General features: G+C 41.7%; 1 protein-coding gene across 2 annotated transcripts in view; it reads left to right on the top strand.

The window, feature by feature from the left end:
• The window catches only part of pspc1 (paraspeckle component 1), a 93,371-nt gene that overhangs the window by 70,761 nt on the left and 5,939 nt on the right, over window positions 1–16,671 (top strand). The window contains exons 7-8 of one of the 2 annotated variants that reach the window (XM_077232352.1): window positions 13,376–13,424; window positions 14,962–15,101. In XM_077232352.1, the coding sequence (XP_077088467.1) occupies window positions 13,376–13,424; window positions 14,962–15,101 (189 nt within the window). Of the gene's footprint in view, window positions 1–13,375; window positions 13,468–14,961; window positions 15,102–16,671 lie in introns of those variants that run through there. The other variant, XM_077232353.1, reaches the window with a different exon arrangement.

The following is a 16,671-nucleotide window of genomic DNA, read 5'->3' as shown; positions in this document are numbered from 1 at the left end:
CGTCGCGGATTTAAGGAGCGCTACAGACCTGGCTCTACGCGCTGCGAAATCTGGTGCACAGGCCATTGGGCGGAACATGGCCTCTCTCACCGTGGCTGAGAGACACCTGTGGTTGACGATGTCTGAGATGACGGATTCGGAGCGCGCTGTGTTTCTCGATGCGCCCATTTCATCAGCTGGTCTCTTCAGATCTGCCATCAATAATTTCGCGGACAGATTCCAGGAGGTTCAAAAGACATCACAGGCGATGAAGCACTTCCTATCAAAATATCAAGCTACATGTGTAAGCAGAAACTCAACAATGAGCCACTCCTGAGAGTATCTCCCAGAGAGTGCCTCCACCAAATAATTCAAAGCACTCTTTTATACTCTAGCTAATCATCAATAAATATAGGAGAAACAATCAGAACTCCCAGGCTCTTGGACCAATAGGATCAGGAGACTTATATTTTTAATGTTTCAGTTTAACTAATACTGTTATGAACTGCTCAGAGACGAGAAGTTTGAGGATGCAAATGCAGTTTATTAAAGTTAATCCAAATCGTAATCAGAATCAAGGCAAAGGTCATACACAGGCAGGAAATCCAAACAAACAGACAAATCCAGAGGGTGAGGCAGGAATGGGAAAACCAGGACACGGGCAGAGATCAAGAACCAGGAACAAAGAAAACAGGTGAATGTGGTAATCAGAGATGATGAGTCCAGGCAGTGAATTATGGGAAATGTAGTTGTGAGTGAACAATGATAGTCTGATGTGGAGTACCCTCAGCTGGCTCTCATGGGCACTCCAGCTGATAACCGTTACAAATACCCTGTCTACACCGGATGGGAGCGGTGCGGTGCAACACACAAACGACAGTAAACTGATGCCTCGTTCTATTTCTGACATACTTTAAAGTGTCGAGGCTACTTTTGATACAAAGAACAAATGGATTTGCAATGATCATTTTATCATGTCCATTGTAGACATCCTCAAGCTGTTGCGGCAATGGTCGTGTCCAGTGTAGACACTGTTTTGCACACTACATGCAGCATATTACGTATTATATAACAGTTAGTTCCAGTCTTTGATTCTGATCGGTCAATAGCTGCGTTTTATTCACGATAAATTATTTTTTTGCAAGAATATTTGTTAAAGGTTTAAGGGTGACATTTAAGGGGATAATGTATATTCATTGTTTTTTTTTATTCAAAAAACAAATAAAACGAAAAAGACCAAAGTGAACCCACTCATTGTTGGCGCCTGGAATGTGCGCACACTGATGGATACATCTTGATCAAAAAGACCTGAGAGACGCACTGCCCTTGTGGGCAGAGAGCTAGCCAGATATAATGTGGATGTCGCTGCCCTTAGTGAGAACCGACTGGCCGATACTGGACAAGTGACTGAAGTGGGTGCAGGTTATACATTCTTTTGGAGCAGACGAGGCCAGGAGGAGAGACGTGATGCTGGTGTTGGTTTTGCAGTAAAAATCACCTGGTCAACCAACTGGCAAGCCACCCCAAGGGGATAAACGACCGTTTAATGACTTTACAGCTCCACCTACTTGGTAAAAAGGCGGCCACCATCATCAGTGCCTATGCCCCTACCATGACCAACTCTGACGAGATCAAAACCAAGTTTTATAATGACCTGGAAGTCACTATTGCTGCCACAGCCAGCTCGGATAAACTCCTGATACTGGGTGATTTCAACGCCAGAGTTGGAAGTGACCATCAATCATGGAATGGAGTCATTGGTGTACATGGTATTGGAAAATGTAACAGCAACGCTCTTCTACTGCTGCAAACATGCTCTGAATTTGACCTGCTCATCACCAACAGGATATTCCAACCCCCAAAGCGCAAGAAAACTTCATGGATGCATCCTCGTTCACACCACTGGCACTTAAATGACTATGTCATCGAGAGGAGAAGCGATCGGCATGATGTCAGGGTGACCAAGGCAATGTGTGGTGCTGAATGTTGGACTGGCCATCATCTCATTGTCTCCAAATTAAACATCCGGATTAAGCCTAGCAGACGCACACAAGGACAAAGACGTGTTAAGCGTCTTAACATTACTCGCCTACAACAGGAACATACCAGATTGGCCTTTGTTGAGGCTTTAGACCATCACCTGGAGTCTCTAAGCTTTGAGCATACAGACGCTGAGGCAGATTGGACTGCTCTCAAGACCGTACTGCATTCTACAGCCCTTGAATCACTTGGTGTTCCATTGCGTACACATAGAGACTGGTTTGATGAGAACGATGCAGAAATCCGAGCACTCCTTGACGAAAAACATCGCCTGCATAAAGCATATCTGAATGACAGCAGCTCAAGTTTAAGGAAAACTGCCTTCAACATTCGCAGAATTGTTCAGCAGAGACTTAGTCATGCAAGACGCCTGGCTGTGCGCAAAAGCTGAGGAGATTCAATCTTACGCTAATATTAGTAAAACCACCAAGTGCCTCTATTATGCACTCAAGCAGGTCTATGGTCCGCAACACTCAGGAACTTCATCTCTCCTGAATTTAAATGGAACCACACTCCTTACGGAGAAGGATAAATACTTGAAAGGTGGGTTGAACACTACAGCGCGGTCCTCAATCGGCCATCATGCATAACTGAGGAGGCAATTGCGAGATTGCCTCAAGTTGAAATAAACCAGTCCTTGGCTGTTCTACCATCCACTGAGGAAACCAGCAAAGCCATAACACTTCTTTCATCAGGCAAAGCTCCAGGGTCCGATGCCATTCCAGCAGAAATCTACAAGGCTGGATGGCCTCGCTTAGTCGAGAAACTGACCGATCTCTTCCAGGCCATGTGGAAATTAGAAGCTGTTCGTTCAAGGATACTACTATAATCAATCTATATAAAAGGAAAGGCAATCGGCAGGACTGTGACAACCATAGAGGTATCTCCATACTATCAGTCGCTGGCAAAATCTTGGCAAGAATCCTTCTGAACCGCCTAATTGTCCACCTAGACCAGGGTCTGCTACCTGAGAGTCAGTGTGGCTTCATAAAAGATCACGGAACCACTGACATGGTATTTACTGCTCGGCAGTTACAGGAGAAATGGCAAGAACAAAATGTTGATCTATATATGGCTTTCGTTGATCTAACAAAAGCATTCGACACAGTCAGCCGGTAGGGCCTATGGAATATCATGGCCAAGTATGGGTGTCCAGACAAGTTCATTGGCATTGTGCGCAATCTTCATGATGGCATGATGGCCAGCGTCAGAGATCAGCAAGAACTCTCTGATCTGTTCCCAATAACAAACGGGGTGAAGCAAGGCTGCGTCTTTGCGCCAACGCTCTTCAGCATGGTGTTTTCTGGCATGCTGCAAGATTCATTCCAACATTACAATTACAACACTGGGATTAACATCATCTACTGTTTTGATGGTGGGCTATTCAATCTGCGGAGGATGCAATCCAAAACTAGAGTGGAGGAAGTCACTGTTCGAGAATTCTTGTTTGCTGATGACTGTGCTCTGGCTGCTGGCTCAAATAAAGACTACAGGACAGTATGGACCACCTCTCCTCAGCTTGCAACAACTTAGGCCTAACAATTAGGACAAAGAAGACTGAAGTCTTATACCAACCTGCTGCTGGGAAACCCTATACTGAGCCAACCATCTTTGTGAATGGGCAAAAGCTCTCAGCCGTTGACAAGTTTATTTACCTTGGTAGTACACTGTCTCGTGCTGTGCACATAGATGATGCAGTTAACATCAGGATTGTCAAGGCCAGTGCAGCCTTTGGACGTCTACGTGACTCGGTATGGGAGAGGACTGGCATCAAGCAGGAGACAAAACTGAAGGTCTACGGGCTGTTGTTTTGCCAACTCTTCTGTATGGGTGCGAAGCTTGGACAGTCTACCAGCGCCATGCCAAAAATTTAATCATATCTACTTGAGCTGTCTGAGGAAACTGCTGAGGATCAAGTGGCAAGACAGAATTCCTGACACGGAAGTCCTCAGCAAGGCAAATATCCCCAGCATCTACACCATGCTTGCGAAGGAACAGCTTCGATGGACTGGTCACGTGACTAGAATGTCTTACGTGAGACTTCCAAAACAAGTCTTCTTTGGCGAGCTGAAAAAAGGCAAGCGAGCACAAGGTGGCCCCAAAAAGCGCTACAAGGACACTCTTAAAGCTTCCTTGAAGAGTTTTGGACTTGACCTGAAAAGCTGGGAATCCCTAGCACAGGACCGATCTGCCTGGAGTAGAAAAGTCCAGGACGGTGCAATCCTCTGCGAGAGCAGGAGAAGCTCCTGTGCTATCTTGAAGAGGAAGCAGCGCAAATTTACCAAGGAAGAACGTGTGGCTGCACCTCAGAGTTCTACATCCTTCCTGACCTGTCCAGTGTGCCACAGGGAATTCCGGGCTCGGATTGGCCTCTTTAGCCATCTGCGCACTCATCAAAACCCAACAAAATGACAAACGTGCAATGGTCATCATCAACTTTTTGATGGACGAACAAGGGGTACACACAGATTTTTTACCACAGTAATAATTACGGGGACATAAAATATTGAACTGATGTTTTCAAATCTTGTTTATAAATCCATTTTGTACAGTTTCCAAAACAATCATCCAGACAGGATGTTCACTACAACAATATTATATTAATATTAATAATAATACTTCACCCACCGGTTCTATGTATCACTACACAACACACCTACAGTAGAAAACTTAGCAACGTAAACATATGTTCTCATTGATATTGTTCATTTAAGCTTATAGAGTATTGTGAGAGATCGAGTAAGCGAGTGTATGTCACGAACCACACATGGGAAGCAAAAGATCCAATAGCAGTAAGTTTAATAATGAGGGTAATCCAAAATCATAGTAATCCAGGCAGGGGTCAAATATCAAAAATCAATCAAAACATAAGAACAAAAACAAGCAGGGAAACAGACCTCGGAAGTGGCGGCATAAAACAACGACTCCGTGATAAACACTAAAACAGACAGGGTATATATACACACACAGAACTAACAAGGTGATGGGAAACAGCTGAGTGCAATAAACTGATGAGTGGCAGACAGAATGCTGGGAATTGAAGTCAAACGTGAAAGACACCGTGAGAACGAGGACCTCTAGTGACAAACCAGGGAACACAAACCAGACACTGTGACATAACCCCCTCCTCTAAGGAGCGGCTAGCAGACGCTCCAAGACCCACAAAAAACAAACAAAACGAGTCCAGGAGGGAGGTGGAACGGTGGAGGATCAGGGGAGGGATGGGGGGCCAGGTCCATGGAAGGGAACAGAAACAGGGGGTGATGGTTTAGCCGGAGGCCAGGGCGAAGCAGACAGTCCATCGGGCGTCCAGGGCGAAGCAGACAGTCCGTCGGGGCGGCCAGGGCGAAGCAGACGACCCATCGGGGCGGCCAGTGCGAAGCAGACGACCCATCGGGCGGCCAGGGCGAAGCAGGCGACCCCTCGGGCGGCCAGGGCGTCGAAGGCCCCTCGGGCGGCGACGACCAGGGCGAGGGCGACCATGGCACAGACACTGGCTCAGGAACAGACACCGGCTCAGGAACAGACACCCGAACAGTAACAGACACCGGCTCAGGAACAGACACCAGAACAGTAACAGCCACAAGGACAGACACAAACACAGAAACAAACATTGACTTAGGAAGAGCAGACACTGGCTCGGGCTCAGGAACGGCAGACACTGGCTCCGGCTCAGGAACGGCAGACACTGGCTCCGGCTCAGGAACGGCAGACACTGGCTCCGGCTCAGGAACGGCAGACACTGGCTCCGGCTCAGGAACGGCAGACACTGGCTCCGGCTCAGGAGCGGCAGACAATGGCTCCGGCTCAGGACTGTCACCGGCTCAGGAACGGCAAACACTGGCTCCGGCTCAGGAACGGAAGACACTGGCTCCGGCTCAGGAGCGGCAGACACTGGCTCCGGCTCAGGAGCGGCAGACACTGGCTCCGGCTCAGGAGCTGCAGACACTGGCTCCGGCTCAGGAGCGGCAGACACTGGCTCCGGCTCAGGAGCGGCAGACACAGGCATGTCCAGGATCCGAGCCAGACGCTCCAAATAGTCCATCAGTGTCCTCGCGACCACGCGAATGGGCATCTCCTGATCCGTCTCTGACCGGGCAGACGTGGTGTGAACAGTCTCTGACTGAGCAGACGTGACGTGAACCATCATTGACTTGGCAGACGTGACATGAACCGTCTCTGACTGGGCAGACGGGACGTGAACAGTCTCTGACTGGGCAGACGTGATGTGAACCATCTCTGAATCAGCCTCCAGAAAAGCGGCGGGCTGCTGGGACACGGCCTCCGGGCCTTTGGAGAGGCTAGAGGTCTTCCTCCTCCTCCGCCGTTTCCGCTGGTGAAGTGCGCGCTCTAGGCTAGATGGAAACAGCACCGGATGAAACTCAGGGTCGAAAAGGGGCCTGAGTGGAAAATGATGTTGGGATTCCTCTCGACCACCTCTTCCACTGCGACCTCCACGGGTCCCACGAAACTTGACCAACCGGGTCCCCTCAAATAATTCCCTTCTCTCCCGCTCGGTGGCTGGGGAAGAGATATTAAAAAACATACCGCTGGATCTTGGTTTTGATTGAGTCGTTCTGTCACGAACCACACGGAAAGCAAAAGATCCAATAGCAGTAAGTTTAATAATGAGGGTAATCCAAAATCATAGTAATCCAGGCAGGGGTCAAATATCAAAAATCAATCAAAACATAAGAACAAAAACAAGCAGGGAAACGACATAAAACAACGACTCTGTGATAAACACTAAAACAGACAGGGTATATATACACACACAGAACTAACAAGGTGATGGGAAACAGCTGAGTGCAATGAACTGATGAGTGACAGACAGAATGCTGGGAATTGAAGTCAAACGTGAAAGACACCGTGAGAACGAGGACCTCTAGTGACAACCCAGGGAACACAAACCAGACACTGTGACAGTGTACCTGCATTTACAGTAGATATAGCATTTTCTTTCAGGTCAGTCCTATATTCGTAATAAAAAATGTTTCAATGTCTGCTGCCATATCTTGTCCTTAGGGGTTTTCCCGTGCCCTGACACGCTAGTCATGAGTAAATTTAGATAAACGTAGAGGGGCGCATGTCCTGAAATGTTTGAACTCCCTGCACTTGAGCACCAAAAGTTACATACAGTATGCTCCGGCCCAATTCGCCTGCTTATACTACGCCCTAAATGTATGTACTTTTTTTGTGAAGAAAAAGTACATACTTTTGAGCCTGTAGCAAAAGAGTAGGCAAGCATCGGGGCATACTACTTCGTCATCTTTAACGGAGAGATCTGTTGCGTGCATCCTGTCACCGTAAACTGCCCTGTCAATCATCTTGTCACAGTTAAAATCCTCCATTCAATCTAATTTAATTTCTTAGCGTTTCGGAGAGAAATGTAGTAGCACGTTCATCTGCTAATCGTCTTTCATGTGGAGACTCTCCTCATGTGTTTGCAATTTGAATATAATGATGCATTTAAAAGTTAATGGCTAAACGTATCTTTACAAAAGTTCATGCTGCTGCAGATGCAATATAATGTAGACAACATTGAATGAATACATTTTCGTCAGGTTAGATACTAGGGCTTTGACTTCGAACTTTGTTATTCGATATAATTAGAATATATATATATATACATAAAAGATATTCGAACGAATATAAGGCAGCCTTTAATATTCTAATCTGTTATGTGGATTTATTTATTTTTGTAAATGGGTTTGCTTAAAACGTTGTTTTCAATACAAATTACGAGGCTTTTTCACGCCTGGTGAAGTTCTGAATCGCAAGTTCATTCACAAGGCTATTATTGGTCATCTGGGCCAACGTTAGCGTTGTCATAGGTGATGTTAGCATCCTGGTTACTAATGCTGCGTTCCAGGCAGGTTTTTGAGCACGTAAATAACGACTTCAAACCACGACTCACGACTTTGTAGTAGGCTTGCTACGGTAGTCGGTTACCGGTGTTACACGGTGTTGAGTAGCAACACCGGTTTCATCACTTGCCCACCACGACACCGCAAAAAAAAAAAGAAGTTTAAAGCGTTAAAAATATTTAACGCAATTACGCAGCATCCTGCCTATTACACACACACACACGACCCACAGAAAAGACGAGCGTCAGTATCGAGTTCTCGTTTGGTTTTCTCATTAAGAATAATAACGAACCCACCATTCAAGCCATTCGCAAAGACCGTTACTGTATCTTTGTCAGACAAGCCATGCCGCTCTCACTCCACACACTTTCGCTGAATCCGAAATCGCCCCCATACCCTCAGATAGGGCGTTATTTGGGGCGATAGACATTTTTAGTGGTGTCCGAAACCATAGTGGACATTAAGTGCACTTATTCCCACATTGCACTGCAATGGCTGTCCGAAATCCCTCACTCGTTTTCATTCACTCCTTGAAGTGAGCAGTATTAGTGGACTAACGTATGGAATAGGCCTAACTTAGTGAATGAAGGTTTAGGGGGCGATTTCGGATTCCCATGTTCTCAAGCAGTGAAAAATAGAGGAGACTGACAACGCGCTGACAGACAGGACCGAGCACGTAATATTTAATATGAAACAAAGGGTGCTTTCACACCTGCCTCTTTTAGTTCGGTTGAATCGCACTGGAGTTTGTTTTCCCCCTTGGTGCGGTTCATTTGGGCAGGTGTGAAAGCAGCAATCGCACTCGGGTGCTCACCAAAAGCGGACCAAACAAGCATCCCAAGACCTCCTTGGTCTTGGTGGTCTCGGTATGCTTTCAAGCGAACTCTGGAGCGGTTCGTTTGTGGTGAGAATGTGATCCGAACTCGAACAGACCCAACTGCCAAAGAACTGCGCATTTTTGGACTAGACCATCTGCCGTAGTCAAACAAAATTATTATTTAGATTGTCAAAAGCGCTCCCTTTAAGCCATGACACTTATCTGCACTCTCACTTAAATCTCATCATAAACACTGAAGTTGTCCGCACTGCACAGTGAATTTATTTCGCGTCTAGACTTTGTTGTTTATTGGGGGATTTGCGAAATCTCGTGCTGATTCTGAACATACATTGTGAACGATTTCTCCGCATATCTGCCGGATTTTCCTCTTTGTTTACTTTCCGGGAGTTCTGTTGGAATTTTCTCGCACGTTAATTCAATCTAAGTGCGGTTGTGGAAATATGTTCAAGACACATCTGGCCAACAAGTGATGTGGATGATGTCATGTGACTGCATTTTGGTTTGTTTCATCAACTCGTCATCTGATTCGGACCAGAGCAATCAGTGTGGTGTGAAAAGGAACCAAAACGCCTGAAAATGATATAAAGTATAATTTTTCGCCCTTAGTCGGGACCAAATGAACCGAACTACAGGTGTGAAAGCACCCAAAGTCTCAACTTTCAAATTTGGTCAGTCAAAGACAATTAAACAATAAATAGGCCTACCGTTTTGTGGCTGTTTAATTTGTCATGACAGATTGCCTCAGTTAAAGCCAAATTCAAATACACCGACATTAATCTACTTCTGCGCATGTCAATTATACTCCCTGCGAAGGATGAATTGAATTGACGCTAAAAGTGAAAGTGACATGCAAACTGCCGCACCAGCTTTTTATAAGCGATGTAAAAAAAAAATTGTTTTCCTTTTCAAATTAGCGCCAATTCAGGGCACAATAACAAGTCAAGTCAAGTCACCTTTATTTATATAGCGCTTTTACAATACAAATTGTTTCAAAGCAGCTTTACAGAGATAACAGGAAAGTAAAGTTGTAATAGTATTGTTAAATTCAAAATTAAATATTAAATGTCCCCAACTAAGCAAGCCAAAAGCTAATGGCGAATGAAGGTGAAAAAAAAATGGAAAAAAAAAGGTCACAGTGGCAAGGAACCAAAACTCCCATCAGGTGACAGAATGGAGAAAAAAACCTTGGGAAAACCCAGGCTCAGTCGGGGGGCCAGTCCTCCTTTGGCCAACAAACCAACAGTGTATTGGTTTGTGGGAGACTACAATGCACTCCCTGATGCGATACTGTAGTAGACGGTTGCATAGTTATAATTTTGTCCCTAATAAGCGATCTTGTAAGTGAAGAAAAGTCATAAAGTTCATAAAGTCATTACTGCTGTGTTTCTTGGAAACTTCTGGGCTTGAAGCTTTCTTTTTCGTTAGTTTAGCCCCTTTTTCAAATAAATACCTAGGATTATGTTTATTTTCTTCTAATAGGGTTGAAAAATAAGCAGATCTAGCAGCTTTTAAAGCCTCTCTGTAAGCAATCGAGCACTCCTTCCATGCAATCCGAAATACCTCTAGTTTTGTTTTCTTCCAGTTGCGCTCCATTTTTCTGGCCGTTCTCTTAAGGGCCCGGGTGTGCTCGTTGTACCACGGCGTTGGACTATTTTCTTTAATCTTCTTTAAGTGCAGCGGAACAACTGCGTCTAAAGTGCTGGAAAAGAGAGAGTTAAAAGTTTCTGTTGCAATACCTAGTTCTTTTAAGCTATCTGGGATGCTGAGATGATGAAAGTGATCAGGAAGATTATTGATAAATCAATCTTTGATAGGTGATAGGTCTAACATATTTATAACACAGAGTCGGCTTTGCAGCCTCGGCTAAATGTAATTTACATGAGACTAGATAATGATCTGAGATGTCGTCGCTCTGCTGCAGTATTTCAACAGCATCAGCATCATCATAGTTATCACATGGAGGTGATGGCGCAGTGGATAAGACACATGCCTTTGGTGTGAGAGACCCAGGTTCGAATCCACTGTGAGACACCAATGTGTCCTTGAGCAAGACACTTAACCCCAAGTTGCTCCAGAGGCGTGCGACCTCTGACATACATAGCAATTGTAAGTTGCTTTGGATAAAAGCGTCAGCTAAATGAATAAATGTAAATGTAGTTCTAGAGTATGATTACGACAATGAGTAGGTCCTGACACGTGTTGTCTAAGTCCAATTGAGTTTACAATGTCTTTAAATGCCAATCCCAATATATCTTTTTCATTATCTACATGTATATTAAAATCACCAACAATAAGTTTTTTATCTGCAGCCAATACTAATTCTGATAGAAAGTCAGCAAATTCTTTGATAAAGTCTTTATGGTGGCCTGTATACAGTAGCCAGCAGAATTCTCAAATGTGATTTATCATTTACACTATATATTTTTACATTAAGCACCAACACTTCAAAAGAAGTATATTTAAAACTAGATTTCTTAGTGGTTTTGAAAATATTACTATAAATTACAACAACACCTCCCCCTTTGCCTTTCGGACGAGGTTCATGTTTATAACAGTAATCTTGCGGGGTTCATTTAAAGTAAAGTAATCATTTGGTTTTAGCCAGGTTTCTGTCAAACACAGCACATCAGTGCACAATGTGTCAGTAATTGCTGGCTGGTATAATATGTAAACAAAACAATCTGTTACAATCACAATCGCTCACATATTATTGTGCATACTGTTTGTGTTTCCAGGGTTTGATGATAAATAATAATAATAAAAGAAACAGTCGTGACAGTTTCTTCTGAAAACATAATTGCTTGCCTATTGACATTGAGTGCTACACTGCCCTCTGGTGGACGGAACATATTCAACTTAAATTTGATAACAATATAGGTCTTACTGAAGGAATTTAATGGTCAAAATATTATTAATAAATATTCGAATATATTCGAATATTGATAAACAAACGAACTGCAAATATGATTTTTGGGCAGAAGTCAAAGCCCTATTAGATACTGATAATTAATCACTCAAACCCCTTTATCTAAACCTCTCTACATAACCTGCGGACTCGCGCGTCCTCCATGTCTGTAGTTTTTTAACACTTTTCACTCGTGTTTGCAGTTCTAACCGAATCCTCGTCCAACGCGCGATGGGTTGTGGGCAATATTAGCCGTTAGAGTGTGCATCGATCTACACTTCGGATTCTGACCGAAAATAGTAGACCATCAGGGTATCTTTGGAACACTCATTTCAACATACTACGGTTTGGGATGTACTAACTCTATTTTAGGATACTATTTACGATGTATAGTATGCGAATTGGGACTCACTCATAGTGTACCTTTACATTTTCCCAAGGTTATGATGTCATCAATAAGTGAAAGCAATTTGTGTTACTATGATAATTCAGGTCGAATGTCTAATTGTTATTTAGCTCCTCTACTTCGTTGGCAAAGTCTTCCTTTCCATCACAAAAAACAAACACCGCATTCATGAACAGCACCCTACATAACACTATAGTTCAAGTAACTAATATATTACAAATGTGACAAGATTAAGGGATTATAACAATCACTAAAAGGAAAACCAAAAGCCAATGCTTGAAACAGGTGGTGGAGAAGGTTTAGATGTTCCTGGCTTATTATAATAATAATAATAATGCAAATGAACAACCAAGCGAAGATGACACACGAGTCTATTCAAGCAAAAGACAGCATATGTTAGTTCTGTGAAACACAGCAAAACCAACGTTACTCGCGTATCAAGAAGAAATAAAGCAACCTCAACATCTGTTTTCAGGCCTTCCTGCTCCTTAAGCTCTCAAGCACTGTAAAGCTTCTCTGATATTAACGTGGGCCCTGTCTCTTGCCTGATCATAACTCTTCTTTTTAAAGTTATATTCCCCTGGCCTTTTCCTCTTTTGTATTTTCTCTGCCATTTCTTTCTATAGTTGTTCTGCTAATGTCTGTCTTGTGCACTGAGCTCCCTCTCCTCCCCCATCATTGTATACTCCCCTTACTGCTGTTTGGTTACAAGTGTATTTTGGTGTGTTTTTCAAAAATCACTTATTGGACCTTTAAATAATGTGAGAACTATATTGACATAAAGCCTACTAATAAATGTGTAGCCTATGGGGTTCACATGTTCTATATATATTTTTATTGCAAAGAGAAAATAATATATATTAATAATTCATTTGTTAATGAAATACAGATATTAGTAGCCTACTGATTCATAAAGCACATGCAGTCCATGAAAAAGTAAATATACAGTAGATTAAACACAATTTTGACATTTACTGTTCTAAACAAATGCTTTCTATTACTAAATTTGGTTATGTGAATGGGATTTTTAAAAATCATATTGATAGTTTTTTCCTTGTAATCTCCACTAGTGCGATTAACTGCTACTTGCAAAAACAAGCTGTGATACGTCCACCCCATAACTTGTTAAAATCGATGGTCACTTAGCGATCATGCATTTCCCACCGCAACTGCAAACACATTCTGGTTGAGTACAATATGCATGCTGCTGTCGTGTACTAAATCCTTAATTCTTTTGTTGCTGAAAGACTTCATAATTGGTTACATTTATTTAAGTTCTTAGTTCTGTGTGGACTGATGCTTATTAAAAACTTTTCCTTCTTACAAACTTCTTCCAACAGGATATGAGAATGAATGAAATGGGTACCGGTGGAGCCATTAATATGGGAGGTATGATCGTATTGAGACTCCACATGCAATTGGAAACAGCTGTGTGAGGTGTCTTTTATATTTGATTACATTTTTGGGGCAGTGCATCACTTGTATGGGCATTTAAATGTTGGAGCGTGGCTTTCTCTTTTTTAAAAAGTGTCTTGTCTGGTTTGTTAACCTGTAAAATTCTTATTCTGTTTTAACAGGGACATTTTTTTTAACTCTACACAGTCTCTAATCTCAGTTTGAAGGCTTTTTCACACCAAACAGTAATGCTTATCGCAAAGAAGATTTTGAATGGGAAAAAAATGGATTCCTATAGAATTAATCCCCGTCAATATTATTTTTACCTTATTCTGTGCATATTTACATGAATCAGTTTGCTCCAACATTTTGGCACAGTTTTTAAATTAACATCCAATTTTATTTAAATAAAAGTCGGCATGAAACGGTCTGAACATGATATCAGAGTGAAGCGGCTTGATTTTATCCATGGGGGAATTGGATGGTTGTGGTTTGCTATTGATCGATCTCATGTGAGTGGCAGGTTGCCCCTCCCTCACGCCAGTAAACACTTCTTTCAGAGAAAAGAAGAGATGTTGCTGCAAGAGAGAGGGGAAGATATTTTGATTAAGGATTTGACGCACATTAATTAAGAAACAAATATGTGCACAGATAAATCATTTATAATAATCACTGAATTAGAATTTTTTTTAAAAAAGGACCATTTCGATTTCATGGCAACTTGAAGTGTGTGTGTGTACATATATATATATATATATATATATATATATATATATATATATATATATATATATGGAGCTGTTAAAATATTAAAATAATTAATTTAAAAACTATTCATTTGAATGACATATAATTGTGACTTCAGACAGTCATAGTATTTGCTGTTTAAATAGACACCAGACAGAGACTGATTTTATTTATTCATTTAATTTTTGCTCACACAAACACAGATGTAACATTCCTTAAAATAAATAAACCATGGACAGGCGAATACAAACACCTTTTTGTTGCCAACATGCAATAATTAAATGTGTTAAATAATACAAATGTACTTTATGCATAAAAATTCTCACTTCAGAGAAATTCTCACATCTTAAGTTCAGATCTTTTCTGAATTTGCACAAATTAGTGTTTCCTTCAACGTGATGCATATTTTCTTCACTTTTTCACATTGTGTTTGGTGTGAAAATGCTTTCAGAATGTTTTCTGTAATTATTTTTTGTCTTTGTCTTTTGTCCTGCTATTGTGTAATACTTTTTGATGTGCGGTTACAAAGGACATCACACTTCCACACTTGATTTCTACATTTGCCCCGCCAATTATTGTAATATTTTGTATTTTCTAATTTTATCCGTCCTTGTTTTTTAGTGTGTTAATTGCAGCGAAGTAATGTACTGTCTCAAATATTACTTTTTTATTATAATGTAAGGTGTCACAGATGCATACATTACAACATATCGTAATGTATTTTTATTTTCATTAAACCTTTTAGCCCTCTCAGTGAATATCAACTGTAAATTGTCTTACGTAGATTCATTTAACCCTGTTGCTGCGGTTAGCGGTAACCAAGGCCCCTCACAACTGATGGGCATAGCAGGCCGAGTTGGAGCCATGGGGCCTGAGGGATCATCAAATATGGGGACACACCTGATTCCAGATAATGGAGTGATGGTAATGTATTTATGTTTGACATCTGTAATTGTACAGTTTGTGCTATTTGACTATATATATTTTTTTTTTGTGATGTCAGTTTGTTACAGATGTAAAGCTGTAGGGCATATGTAGGGAAATTATGGATTGAAGGAAAATAATTGTAGATTTGAGAACAATAATTGTACACTTTTTATTATTATTCTTTGAGTTGTTTTTTGTCTTTTGTGCAGGATTACAAAACTATAATAGTGAATGTAGGCATTTCTTTGTATATCGCAAATCTTATAATAAAATGTCATATTATTAAAGGTACCCCTTTGCAGAAAAAATATATATGTTTTTAATGAACATTGATGGAGCAACAGATTTTATGTGGCGGCAACTGTCAAGGTCACCAGCATGGTGCAAAAGTCACATTAGTATTGATACAATTACTTTAGCTAAAATAATGTTAATACTTCAAGTTAATACTTGTTCAAAACAATCATTTGAGCTATATTTTGTACTATTTTCGGTTTATTTTGATAAATAAAAGAATTTATTTTTGTTCAATAAATATACTGTAGTTAAAATACACTATATTGCCAAAAGTATTGGGACACCCCTCCAAATCATTAAATTCAGGTGTTCCAATTAGTTCCATGGCCACGGTTGTATAAAATTACACCAAGTGCAATGCAAAGCTTCGGATGCAGTGGTGTAAAGCACGCCGCCACTGGACTCTAGAGCAGTGAAGACGTGTTCTATGGAGTGACTAAACACGCTTCTCTGTCTGGCAATCCGATGGACGAGTCTGGGTTTGGCGGTTGCCAGGAGAACTGTACTTGCCTGACTGCATTGTGCCAAGTGTAAAGTTTAGTGGAGGGGGTATTATGGTGTGTGTGTGTTTTTTTTTTTCAGGGGTTGGGCTTGGCCTAGTTCCAGTGAAAGGAACTCTTTAAGCATTTTGGACAATTTTATGCTCCCAACTTTGTGGGAACAGTTTGGTGATGGCCCCTTCCTATTCCAACATGACTGCTCACCAGTGCACAAAGTAAGGTCCATAAAGACATGGATGAGCGAGTTTGGTGTGGTGGAATTTGACTGGCCAGGCCTTCTCGTCCAGTGCCGCTGCTAGCCATTTTGGTGCCCTAAGGATAAAAATTATTTTTGCCAGTTTAACTTTAACTTTTTAATGCGCAATCCAACGGACCACTGAGGCGACGGCGGCAGCACCATCATTACTTTCTAGAGCAATTAAAAACTCTTTTTTCTGCCTGTTTTGTTATATATACATCCATAAAAAGTGCCTAATAATATTTCTATACTGAAATTATATCAGCATTATAGTTATTATGACTATGATGTCATCAAGTCACCTTTATTTATATAGCGCTTTTACAATACAAATTCTTTCAAAGCAGCTTTACAGAGATAACAGGAAAGTAAAGTTGTAATAGTATTGTTAAATTCAAAATTAAATGTTAAATGTCCCCAACTAAGCAAGCCAATGGCGAATGAAGGCGAGAAAAAAAAAAGGTGACAGTGGCAAGGAACCAAAACTCCATCAGGTGACAGAATGGAGAAAAAAACCTTGGGAGAACCCAGG

The sequence above is a fragment of the Siphateles boraxobius genome, unplaced genomic scaffold, assembly GCF_051911475.1.
Source record: "Siphateles boraxobius isolate OS27281-9 unplaced genomic scaffold, OSU_SipBor_1 17, whole genome shotgun sequence".
Taxonomy (NCBI): Eukaryota; Metazoa; Chordata; class Actinopteri; order Cypriniformes; family Leuciscidae; genus Siphateles; species Siphateles boraxobius.
The sequence above is the reverse complement of the archived record's forward strand: the minus strand, read 5'-3'. Positions and strand labels throughout refer to the sequence as shown.